Below are 12,922 nucleotides of genomic sequence, written 5' to 3' on the forward strand. Positions count from 1 at the left end.
TGAACAGACATGGGGTGTTGGCAGAGTTCAGAAGCAGTGACGAGTACTGATGACTACTTGTGATGGTCCCACACGTACGTGCCCATGACGGTTAGGGCTGGACCTTGGGAAGCGACCAGAGGGGATGGGCCGTGAGAACTAAAGCAGAGCAAGAGGCAGGAAACCACAGGACGTATTTAGGGGACATGGCATCTGCTCCATTGGATGGACCTCTATGTCCATATAGAGGCAGAGTGGGGGGGATAACTAGAAAGATGGGCTCAAATGGGATAGTTTCTTCTAGCGAGAAGAGATCACTAGAAAGACTGCAGCGGGCCTCAGTGAGAGGCAGGAGAAGCTGGACTTTATCCAGGAGCCACTGGAGATGGGAAGTAACATGACAAAAGCCACATGCTGAGACTTTTAGAAGGAATGTGCTGAAAACATAGCACTGAAACGCAAAACTGAATATGAGGGAAAACTGGAAATAGGGTGATTGGTCATCCAGTCATTTCTCTTGGGTATAAATGTCCTGTGATGACTCAAATCAAGAAGCGAAGAGAAGAAGAATGACTACTGTTAAAAGGGTGGAAGAAGAAGTAAGATGGCACAGTAAACCCTCACCATGTGTCACTTCCGAACCCCAAAATGTGTACATTCCCCAAAGCATATATAGTTTTCCCATAAAATGCCCTGCAGAACGACGTCATTCAAGCATGCACATCTGCAGCAAGTTAAAAGCAACACGTGGAGACAAGTCTGCAGGTCCATCAGCCATGCCTTCCCCGCGAGGGCCGCCCCCACTGCACCTGCTGGGCGTAGCACTGGTTTCGTGCTTGCAGTATTACAGCCGAATTCTTGCTGCCAACAGGGTCCCTTTGAAGTCAGGTTTTGTTTTGTTTTTAACTACCTTATCTCCAGTATGAGTTTCAAATAAGCCTAGATCTTTCCCATTGAAGTCACATGATTACAGCCAAACTTGGCCCCTCATCACAAGGGAAGAAATCTTTCTTTGGGCTTATGTTAATACCTCCTCACAGACCAGATCCCATCTCCTAAGAATAATACACACCTACACACACACACGCACACACCCCTTTGTTCTTTAACTCCTTTCAGGAGTCATGTGGCCATCTCAGAAGCTTTCCATGTATCAATTGCCGTTTGGGCTTTAGCTGGAAAGGCTTCCGGTCAGCCGAGCTCACCTCATCAGCCCCTGTGACCTACAAATGCTTTTTACTACTCCCTGCCCGCTCCCCTCTCACCCAGGAAACCTATGGGGAAGCTCTTTAGGACTGCCCAGTTATGGGAGCAGGAGGCAGAACCAGCTGTCAGGAACCTTGAGTGCCTGAGGTTATAAGAAGAGAAGAGAGGACTTCCCAGAGGTCAAATTCAACTACAAGTGGCTGCTTTTCTGTGTTCCGAGACCTAGTCAGCCAATAATCCTAAATTAAAATCCATATTGTAATTGACATCTCAGCATATCATAATTGACATCTAGGTAAGCGGTCCCTAATGAAATGTTTAATGGCTAATTCCAAAATTTAGAAATTTCTATATCAAATTCAGCCTTAACCCTGTTTTCCACATGCTTCTCTCTGATCGCATGTAGAGAACTGTTTATTTTTAAAATTGAGAAGTTAACTGACAGATTGCTTATCTTCTTACGTTTCCCATGATTCCTGTTACTCTAAGCATAAACAGAACCAAGCATATCTGTAAAAGCTACACCCATCCATCCCAGATGCTAAAGACATTCCCTAAGAAAGAAAAGAAACACAGTTGGCTACTATACGATTCGATTCGCTAACAAGACAGAAGGAAGATGACACAATATCTTATTTTGTAACCAGTATACGTTCCCCAAAGCTAGGGAGTGGAGGGGTCCAGCCAGAACTTTTCAATGTCCTAGTTGGTTCTCAGCTTCTTAAGAAAAAAAGACCCCAAAAGTGGGGACAAGAGTTCCCCTGGGCCAGCTTACAAGCCTCTCTCTACCTTATCCAAACTTCATTTCCTCCACCACCACCACCTTTTTAAAAGCTCAAAAAGGGCAAGCCTGCAGCTGTTGGAGAAGAGAATCTGCTGCTCCGAATATTTTGTTTTAGCCTAAAGTGCTGCAGATGAAAAACTATCCAGTGGGTCCCGGTAACCAGGGTGGTGGATCCTTCAGGAGGGAGCACTGATCCCCAGCCCCAGGGAGAAATGCAGCCAGTGAGACTTTAAATGGCTTGTTTCGCTTAGAATTGAGGTTTGCCAGGTCACCTGGGGTCACGTGACTTTTTTAAACATCTGGATTTCTCCAGCAAGTGAATCAGGCCTTGGAAGCCAGTTAGAGGCCCAGGGTGCAGCAGAGGTGGTAGACGATGTGATGTAATGTGAGCCCATCTCATTAGGTCTTAAGCAAACTCCAAACCCAAGCCAACAGGAGCTGCCGTTTCACTGTCTTCATTACCCAGAGCCCCTTGGACAGAAGAATCGAAGCCAAAGGTGAAAAAATGGGTGGGAACACAGCCTAGAAGCAGGCAAGGGCGTTTTGTTTTGTTTTTACAAAGTCGGAATTGGCTGTTTTTAGCAATGTAGTGAAGGATAGGCTGGCTGAACCAGGTATAAACTGCCCCCTGCTGTCTGACACACAGAAGTACATAAAAGTATCTGGTTCATCAAAAAGACCCGTATTCTCAGTGCCAGCCATGAATGGAAAACAAGCTGGGGTAAAGGCAGGTAGAGGACGGCACAGGTCACCTGCCTTCTGTCTGTTGTGAAGATGAAGGGAGGATGAGAGAGGTGGAGGCGGCTCTTGTAAACAGTACTGTTTTTTTGGATTTGGAGAGCTGTCTCATTACACCACTTGTTTCTCAGAGTATGGTCCGTGGTCCAGCAGCAGCATCACCCAGGAGCTTGTTAGGAATGCAGAGTCTCAGGCCCCACCCTTGGTCCGCTGAGTCAGAACCTTCATGAAACAAGATCCCCAAGGGATTCACATGCACATTTACCTGTAGGAAGCTCTGGTCATAACTTCAGAAGGAGCTTTTTTTTTCCCCCCAACTAGAGAAGGTCCGCTGTTCCCTGAGGTTTGGATCAAATCGCATTGAGTTTGAACAGTGAATAAACACAACTCCCCAGGAAAATGGAATGCTCTATTAAGATCGTGATCGCTTACGCCCTTATGTTCTTCTTACTCCTGTTTTCCATGTCCTCCTGTATCCCTGGCTCTTTACTGTGCCGTCCTTCCCATTACTTGCTACGTTTCAGCAGCATCTGCCAACCGTTCCTTTCAGGGTCGCTCTGGCCCAGCACGTTGGTGCTGGGCTGTCATCTCTGGCAGCCTCCTGTTTCCCACTGCCTTTGTGTGCTCAGGTCTCCCCTCCTGTCCTTCTGCCCCTGCTGGTGTCGCGTCAGAGCAGCCCCTGGACCCTCCAGGAGGGAGCTGGCCCCGTGCGCGGTCCGCGTGTCTCTAACCCCGCGTGTTCTCTTCTGCGCCAGGTCAGGGAAGAATGCCGGCTCCTGAACGCCCCGCCTGTTCCGCCCCGCAGCGCAAAGCCTCAGTCCACCAGCCCCTCGGTCCCTCCTCGCTCAGCCAAGCCGGCGCGGCAGCAGACTCGCTCTCCCAGCCCCACCTTGTCCTACTATTCTTCAGGGCTGCACGACATGTAAGTCCTATGCCAGGGCCCACTTCCGCACGGTCTCCTCATCAGCCAGGTCCCTGGTCCTTGAGAACAGTGTCAGGGAGCCATCCCCTGGGCAGGGTGGTAGGAGAGGACGTTTTCTTTTTTAAACGGAAAAAAATAAAAAACACTTTTTTACCTGGATGGGTATGATGGGGCCCCATTGGTTCTGAGCTAGGATAGAAGAGCCAGTGACCTCTGGCTCTTCTGTGAGGGGTTCAGTGGCAAAGGCTGGCATCTGTTTCTCCCCACCTTGACTTCAACACACACAAACAGCACCTTCAAGGAGGACCTGGGATTGCAGGCATCCTGTCGGCTGTCTACTCTGAATTTCCACCCAGTGCCAGAGTCCCTTCCTGACCGCCACTGTCAGGCAGTCTTCCATCTCCATCTGGATCCTCCCAGTGCTGTGAGCTCATTCTTTTGCACTGCGGCTCATTCCATGGTTGGCATACGCTGATAACATTTTTTAGAAATCTTTCATTATGTCCAGCTGAAATCCATCTTCTTGTAACTTTCTTATGTCTAGAGAAACAAGTGTAGGTTCACCCTGCTTCTCTTGGTCAGGCTGTGAAACCGTGAGGTTAGCCATGATGTACGTCTTCTGCAAAAGAGGCAGCCTCAGTTCCACCCACGGTCCCTAACTCCACCACCCCATCCCTCACCTCTGAGCACACTCTGCTTTGGTGGTCGCTCTTAAGATAGCGCCCCAGAGCCAAACGTGATCACATGTGATCGTGACAGGTTCAAGTAGCTCTCCTTGGCAGATATTTTTTCGTTCCCTGGACATTTAAATCTTTATGCTGATGTTACTCAATTGTGCAGAAACCAAGGCAAGCATAAGCATTTTATTCGAAACATTTCTTCCAGCCTCAGACTCTTGGATGGAAATAGGGTCATCGGTGGTGGTGATGTAGTGCTGTCACCATAGCACAAGGATGACAAGCATGAGACTCCCACTTACTGCTCCCTGACTCCACCCTTGCCCACTGCAGACATCCCTAGTCAATCCCAACATGGCCAAAGGTTTTTCTCATCACAAAGATCCAGGCACCAGCTAACAATGATTTTCTTGTCAGTTAAAAAAATATATGTATTTGCCATCTCTGCTATAGCATAATAAATCGGTATCTTCATATCCATAGTTACCAGTGAATTTTAGTAATTTAAAGTTGACTTTTTTCTTTTTTTTTTTTAAACCCAGTGAGGTAAAGCAAGTACTTTATTGCATTCATGACGGGAAATAAAGTATTTAATGCCTAACTACATTTTTCTACTCAGAAGTGACATCGATGGGATAAGGATAGGCTGGATATTTTACTTTTTTTCCCCACTCATCTCTGCCTCTCTGTGTTTGGCTTTTAAGCAGCGTTACTAAAAGTGACACGAGTCCTCCCGAAAGCGCTCCCGTTTCCTGCTACCCGTGTAACCGAGTGAAAGTGGATTCCGTGGACCCCAAGTCCCCGCTCGGCAGCCCCACTGCTGAAGCTCTGTCCTGCAGGCTCTCGTGGCCTAATCATTATTCCGGCGCGTCGGAGACCCAGACCAGGAGCGACTTCCTGCTGGATCCGAGCAGGAGCTACAGTTACCCCCGACAGAAGACGCCGGGCACGCCCAAGAGAAACTGCCCGGCAGCCTTCGACCTCGACGGCCGCGAGCTGCCGGCCAGCCCGCCCGGGCCCGGACCCGCGGAGCCTCACGGCGGCGGCCCGGGGTGCCCCAAGTCAGCCAGCTACTCTCTGGAGAGCACGGGCGAGAAGACCCTGGTGGCCGGGCCGGCCAAGCAGAGCATCTCGTGCCCCGCCCTGCCCCCCAGGGCCCCAAGGCCAGTGGAAGAGAAAGCCGCCCCCGACACCCCACCTTTGCCTCTGCAAATTGATGGTGCTGAGGAAGACCCCAAGTCTGGGTCGCCGGACCTCTCCGAGGACCCGTACTTTGTCCAGAAGGGCACGCAGGACATCTTCTCCGTGTCCTACCCCTTCTCGTCGCCGCTCCACCTCCAGCTGGCCCCCCGCTCCTGCGGCGACGGGTCCCCGTGGCAGCCACCAGCCGACCTGTCGGGACTCTCCATAGAGGAAGTGTCCAAGTCCTTGCGGTTCATTGGGTTGTCTGAAGACGTCATAGCATTCTTTGTGACCGAAAAGATTGACGGAAACTTGCTTGTTCAGCTCACGGAAGAGATCCTCTCTGAGGATTTCAAACTGAGCAAACTGCAGGTGAAGAAAATCCTGCAGTTCATTAATGGCTGGAGGCCCAAAATATAGCCAAATAACCCCAGCTAGCATTGAACAAAACAGATAATTGTGTGTGCTAGAAGGGGCGGGCTGGGACACAGTTTCATGGTTTTTTTGTTTTTTTTTTTTTTGCACTAAAAACCTTCTCTGTAAATAGGGATAAGAGAAAACTTACTATGCAGATTACGTTTTTGAATGGTGAACAGGCTATTTTGTACATCAATAAAAATGCTGTACAGAACACTTAGAGGTGTGCCTTGTACGTCACTCAACACTCAACAGCTGCTAAGAGACAAAAGGCATGTTCAGAGAAATAATTCTTACCTAAGTAGGTTTATGTGAGAAGGTATGATATTTATTTACAAAATAGCCAAAGCTGAAAGACATAAGAATCTTTAAAAAACAAAAAACAAACAAACAGAAAACACTTTTGAACAATTCCCTCCTTTGGGAGAATCAACTTTAGACAATTAACTCTATTCTGTGCTCTGTTGTTTGGATCGCTTAGTGCTAATTGTTTTACTCTTGTGCCTGAAAATGTTAGTGATATGAAATGACACTGCAGTGTTATGTGCTTGGTGGGTATCTCTTTATCAAAAGGCATTTTACAAAAGTCATGTGCTGGTAGAGGATCTATGACATCCTTAGAAATAATAAATCATGACCACAATAATTTATCTGTAACTGCTGCTAATTCTATTGAGCAGAGAAAAAAAAGACCAGAATATATACCAACATGTATATTTATCTATACACAGTGCAATGTATATTTTAAACATCAGTATGAGTCTGATCTTTTAGAGAACATCTGTTCACTTTCAAATATCCATTGAAGTTTGGGGCCCTTAATTAAGTCGACTCTCTTAGGAAGAGTGGACAGAATGATTCCAAAGATTCTCAGAACCTGTTCCCTCGAAGCTCAGTCTCATCAGGCTCCATCGTGGAAAACTTGGAACACGTCAGTTTTGAAGAATTAAATTTGATTTTAAACCTATTACAGGCTGGGTTTTGCATAGAATACTCCCGTGCCGATCATTGTCTGGGGAGATGACCGTTTCTGTTGAGTGATAATTCTTCTTGGGTTTGAGGGTCTTACTCTCCTGGTATGTGGGGATGAGGGGGTCTGGAGAGCATTTCTCAGAGCGTGTTAGGTGTTCTCAACATGCTTTGTGCTTTAGGAGAGCTCAGAAATCAGACATACTGTCCTCTGCTTCAATGTGTGCTACATCTGCTGCGTCATTTTTTAAAGTATCAATAAGAGTACTTGTTTAGTTCAGAAACCTCTTCTTTCCTCTCTTCCAAGGAAAATACATGATTACCATACTTTCATTCCAGCAATCCCAAGACCCAGTCTGACAGTTTTTGCCAAACGTGATTAAATATTCCAAAGTATAATGGCATCGACATCATTCTTGACTTTTTGAAGGAATCTGAATCTTAGAAAAGTTTTCATTCTTTGAGCAGCGTGTCATCCCTAGCCCTGCCTCCCCCGGAGTCTGTCCCTACAATCTGGGTGGACAGACAGCCACCAGGTGTCAGTGTGACTTGCAGGATTGGCTTACATGTTATTATCTGCTCTTCCTGCTCATCAGAATAAATAAACAAATGGAAGATGAGCCCTACCAGTCTAGTGTGGCAGACCTGTTCAACATGACTTCCTTTCATGCCATTAAAGATATTTTTAATCCATCTCATTGTTTAGAATTGAGGTGAATTGATACCTTTTCTCATTTTCCATCTTATATTTTTTTTTTTAAAAGAGGCTTTTTCCCTCAACATGTCCCTCAAAATGCAAATACTCCAGGTTAAAAGTACCCCATAAAAAGAGTAACCTGTAAAGTGTGTCACACTGGATCACCTCTTCAAAAGTAACTGACAAGTCTATGTAGACGCTTCCAGTACTGCACTCAGATAACATGCAGCCCCTTCGTGACTTTCATATTGAGAAAGCATCCTTCTGTGTGAGGGGCAACCCGCTAGGTCAAGTTAACTGCTCAGAACTTGCCTTTTAAAATAAAAACAGGATGCCGTTGAAAAGTTGCAAGTTTTCTTTGGCAACACCTTGCTGAATCCGTTCGTGAATCCTTAGTGCTTGGATACCGTTCTCAATTCAGGAGAGAGGAATGAGTGGGTTTTTGAGTTTACTATGATAATTGCCCCACATAAGCAACTGATTCCTTTTATCTTTTTTCTTTTTGTTTTTTTCTTTTGCAAAACCTTGACACAAAGACCTTTCTCTCTCTTTTCTTGTCGTATGTACATTGAGTTTGTATCGATAGCAAAAATCTCAGTGGTTTCTATTGAGACTCCTAGAGGGCAGGGACTATGGCCTTTTATCCACATACTCAGAATTCACTGAGCATCATTTGTGTGCAGGGCACTATGCTAGTATGACTTGACAGGCTGATAAAAGGACACAGTTTCTGCCCTTTTGGAACTCCTACTGTTTATATTTAAAATCAGACTTGATATGTGTAAGACATAGGAAATCTTCTGGGCAGTTGGATGTATGGAGAGTTAAGTGTGCCCTGTCTTTCAAGAACTCACAGATGGAAGAAATGGCAGCCTCTATTAAAGGGGTATAAAAGAAAATACTACAAGACCTTTAAAACTTAGAAAGCGTTGGAGGGAGAAACTATCTCTGACTCCCACTGGCTAATGTTCTTTTTTACTGATTGGATTTTTTTTTAGTTGGTGATAAATATCTTCTGGCATCTCTCAAGCCACATGGCACCCTGACTAGACAAGGCCTGCACAGCCAGAGAGAATCATGATAAAAAACGCAGAACAGGGGTAGGAAGGAAACAGCCCTTCCCTTCTGAGCTGCTATTTTGCAGTGAAAAGCGGTGTATAGAGTTTCACACAGGCAGACCCTTTTCTAACCAACCAGGTCAAGGCTGAGGATGTCTTCTGGCAGGTTCCATGTAATCTGTGCACTGACCCCAGTGCTTGGGGGAAAGTGTGCAAACAGGACTCTTTCTTGGGTTACTTAAATGCATGGCCAAAATCATCGTGACCCTGCTTAAGAAATTCAGTGACAAACCAAACCAGGCAGCTAAGATGTAAAATGCGGGCCTGATTCACATTGGGAGGGAGAACTCAAACACTCACAGATCAGTTCCTTCTCAGAATCTCATAAACGCCTGCATGTCCTCTCTCTTTTAAGTTGAGCTGTTCAACTTTATGAACTGTGAAATTTACATTTAGACCCTTTCAACCGACATATACCGTTCAAGCTTATAAAGTTGCAGCGAGCTGCTCATTCGACTAAATTGCAATGTGTATTCTTGTCTCACAGAAATAAAACAATCTTACGGGGAAATATTATAACTGTCCATTCCAACTGTTTTCAGACACGTGGGTAAACACCCTCTGCTGACATTCCAGAACCACCTACACACCACATGACTCCTTGAGAAGTTCAGAGCGTGGGGGTCCATGCATAGAGGGTCCTTCATTTTCCACACACTCTATCACAGGTGTCACACTCATCACGCCTAAAGAGTATGAAGTTAACGTTTTGAATAACAAACTGGAAAACAAAAGACAGTTCTCCAAAGACCCCTATGAACTGTTCAAAGAAAATTTCAACTTCAGTCCACCAGAAAACTGAAATCTGCTGTTGGACACACAAGACTTCGAGAAACTATGACCATTAATCCCAATTCCCATTATTTTTCTAGTAATATAAGGGCATCAGGCTGCTAGGGCAAGAAAAGTCAAATGAAATGCCCAGAGTGCAAATGATGGAAAGTAGAACTTTTATACTGTGGGGCTGTAATAGTGTGGAATTCTTAGGGCCACTTCTTGTTCAGTCACATCGTTTAGTCTTCAGAACTTGGTGTTTTAAAATTTGTCTCATTGTAAAAGCCAAAAGCAAAGGGTAAATGTGATTTCTGTTACAAACTGTATCCAGATATCTTCTGTAATTTTGCTGCTCTGTCTAATTTTTAGGCTATGAGTTTTGTAATGAGCTATCAGATTATGAATTTCCTTTGTTTACAATCTCACATAGTAGGGCTCAGATCATTTCTTAGCTATAAACCTCTTCTCCCATTTTCATATTAAGTTCCATTTAAAATATTGTTTAAGCTAAGCCTAAAAATTGAACTCAATTAGTCAAAAATTTGGGAGTTTTCCTTGACTTAAATGAAGATGGTATGTTCTTTTCAAAGAATTTTGTAACCATCTTTACCATTTCTTTGCTTGGAAGACTGGGGTTGTTAACTACCCGTTAACACTTGCATTATTTCCAGAGCATTATCTGTGGCCCCAATGTGTACCTCAAGATAAACATGGTATGTTACGTCTAAAAAAATTCATTGTTGATTTAAATGGTTTTGAAATGTCTATAAATAAAGAAATTTTAAAAATTGCTCTCCTTGAAGTCGTTTCTCAGTGAGTTGGACCCATTGCATGGTTTTCTAGAACCTCTCTTCCCCATCCTCCTGGAGGATAAGGGAACTTGTCTGAAGGGATTCTGAAGACTGCAAGCTCACTCTTAAAAACAAGAGATTGAAGACTATGGCTATTGTAAATGGAAGAAGCTGAGAACCAGGTAACCTGGTGGCAACCAAAGAGAATCTAGTACCTGTGTGGGCAGAAGTTAGGACAAAAGACAAATATAGATGAACTGGTGAGCTTTAAAAATAATAATGGGGAAGGGGTAAATTAGGAGGTTGGAATTAACATACTATTTATATAAAATAAACAAGGACCTACTGTATAGCATAGGGAACTGTATTCAATATCTTGTAATAACCTATAACAGAAAAGAATCTGAAAAAGGATATAGATAGGTAGATAACTGAATCACTTTGCTGTACACCTGAACCTAACGCAACATTGTAAATCAACTACAATTAAAAAATTAAAAAATTTTAAATAAAAATAATACATGTTCATACAGAGATAATAAAAATTCATATCTCTTTGGCTTTGTATAGTTTAATTTCTATAATTACAATTAGCATAACAGCAGAAGTGGTTGCAGGTTCTAGAGAAAGTCACGAATTCAGCACACTGCAGCATCCACCAGTAAGTTTTACAGAGAAGTTGGCAAGTGGAGGTTGGTTAAGAGAGCTCTTATTGCACTCAAAATAGCATGAAATAGCTTAAAACCATCTTACTGAGGGGATCAGGGGAGGGTTGAAGGGCTGGAAGGATAATGAGATCTGAAATCTCCTGGCTAGGATCTCCCCAGCTTCACAATCATCAAAAAATATTCCTGCTGCCTCTTGCTAGACACAGCATGCCCAAATCATTCATTCTATCTTGTACTTAAATCTTCAACCCTTCTGCTCTATTTCATAGGGATAAAACCTATGACTAAACTTACAGGTGGCCACTTTCTTGATTTCAGGGATGTGCCCTGGTCAAACCTATAGGGTTGACATGTCTGGGCTAAAACGTCCAAGGATCTTCCCCAAGGTTCTAGAAGTACTTACATTAGCTATATGCTAGGACATGTGACTCCCCCAAATTGGATACTGCCAAGTAAATTTGAGTTTAGAAATACATTGGGTTAGGGACTTCTGGTGGTGCAGTGGTTAAGAATCTGCCTGCCAGTGCAGGGGACATGGTTCAAGCCCTGGTCTGGGAAGATCTCACGTGCCTTGGAGCAACTAAGCCTGTGTGCCACAGCTACTGAGCCTGCACTCTAGAGCCTGAAAGCCACAACTATTGAGCCCACGTGCCACAACTACTGAAGCCTGCATGCCTAGAGCCAGTGCTCCGCAACAAGAGAAGCCCACGCACTGCAATGAAGAGTAGCCCCCACTCGCTGCAACTAGAGAAAGCCCACACGTAGCAATGAAGACCCTATGCAGCCAATAAATAAATTTTTTTAAAAAATCATCAAACCATATTTTAAAAAATAATAATAAAATAAACTTAGAAATCTAGAGAATCAAATATCCTCCAAATCCTACCTATCTGAGGTTAGAAAGAGCCAAATCATTGAAAACAGTAAGTGCTGGGTAAATTCTTATTTCACTGAAATGAATTTTCCCTTAAGCAGTCCCCGCCCCCGCCTCAGCGCCTCCATCCTTAGCTACTCATCGCATCCTTCAGTTTACCAAGTGTCATTCCCAAAGCTGATTTGGTTTCATGCCTCTGTGCTGTCATAGCTTTCTGTGCTACCCTTGGTATCAGGGCTTATGTCTTCACTGTCATATCTTTAAAAGTAATGCTACTAACGTTTCTACTGAATGACAGCATGATGCCATAACGTTCCTGATGGCGGCCAGTCTTTGTGCATCAAGATCAAGACCCGGCAGCAGCATAGTGATGATGATGTAAAGTCAGAAGAGGGATGAAATCTGTATTCATCATAAAATCTCTAAGACTAAAAGAGAGCAAGATGTGAACCTGTTAAGAGATTCCAGATCGAGTTTGTAACTCCTGCCAGTGAATAAATTTTTCTTCTAACAGTTTAATGAAAGCAATGAGTTCAGTTCTTTAATGGATATAAAGTGAACTAGAAAAGATCAGTGTGTTTCTGTAGGTTGACTCAAATATTGGCTCTAAAAGACGCAGGCAATTGAAGACTAGTAGATATGGTTGAATGACCTAAGCTAAGAGTGATCTCAGGACCAGAAGCAGTGATGGGTAAAGATAAGAGTTTGTGTGCTCAGAAGCACGGCTGGCGAGGAGATACTGTGCAGGGCATAGGAAACAGCATCCGTGGGCAGATCACAGAAGTTTAGAGCCAGAGGGAACCTTGGGAATGATCTGGTCCAATCTCTTAACTTTATTTGAATGAAACCCATGGAGGTTAAATGACCTTCCTGAGATTACACAGAGTTTCCTACAGAACCAAAGTTACAAATAAAATTTCCTGTTCCCCATTTTGTACCATTGCCTCCCAATTTCCTCAGATTTTAGCTTTTAAAAATAACATTTAGGGACTTCCCTGGTGGCACAGTGGTTAAGTTGAGCCCACCTGCCAATGCAGGGGACACGGGTTCAAGCCCTGATCCAGGAAGATCCCACATGCCGCAGAGCAACTAAGCCCATGCACCACAATCACTGAGCCTGTGCTCT

The 12,922-nt window shown here is 44.3% G+C and overlaps 1 protein-coding gene across 5 annotated transcripts in view; it reads left to right on the forward strand.

The window, feature by feature from the left end:
* Positions 1-10,255, forward strand: part of GAREM1 (GRB2 associated regulator of MAPK1 subtype 1) — a 227,039-nt gene extending 216,784 nt beyond the window's left edge. For 4 of the 5 annotated variants that reach the window (XM_057698279.1, XM_057698281.1, XM_057698283.1 and 1 more), the window contains 2 exons: positions 3,463-3,629; positions 5,011-10,255. In XM_057698279.1, coding sequence (XP_057554262.1) covers positions 3,463-3,629; positions 5,011-5,908 — 1,065 coding nt within the window. In that variant the 3' untranslated portion in view covers positions 5,909-10,255. The remainder of the gene's footprint in view (positions 1-3,462; positions 3,630-5,010) is intronic. The other variant, XM_057698280.1, reaches the window with a different exon arrangement.
* The last annotated feature ends 2,667 nt before the right edge of the window (positions 10,256-12,922 follow it).

Source organism: Hippopotamus amphibius, chromosome 11, assembly GCF_030028045.1.
Source record: "Hippopotamus amphibius kiboko isolate mHipAmp2 chromosome 11, mHipAmp2.hap2, whole genome shotgun sequence".
NCBI classification, from domain to species: Eukaryota; Metazoa; Chordata; class Mammalia; order Artiodactyla; family Hippopotamidae; genus Hippopotamus; species Hippopotamus amphibius.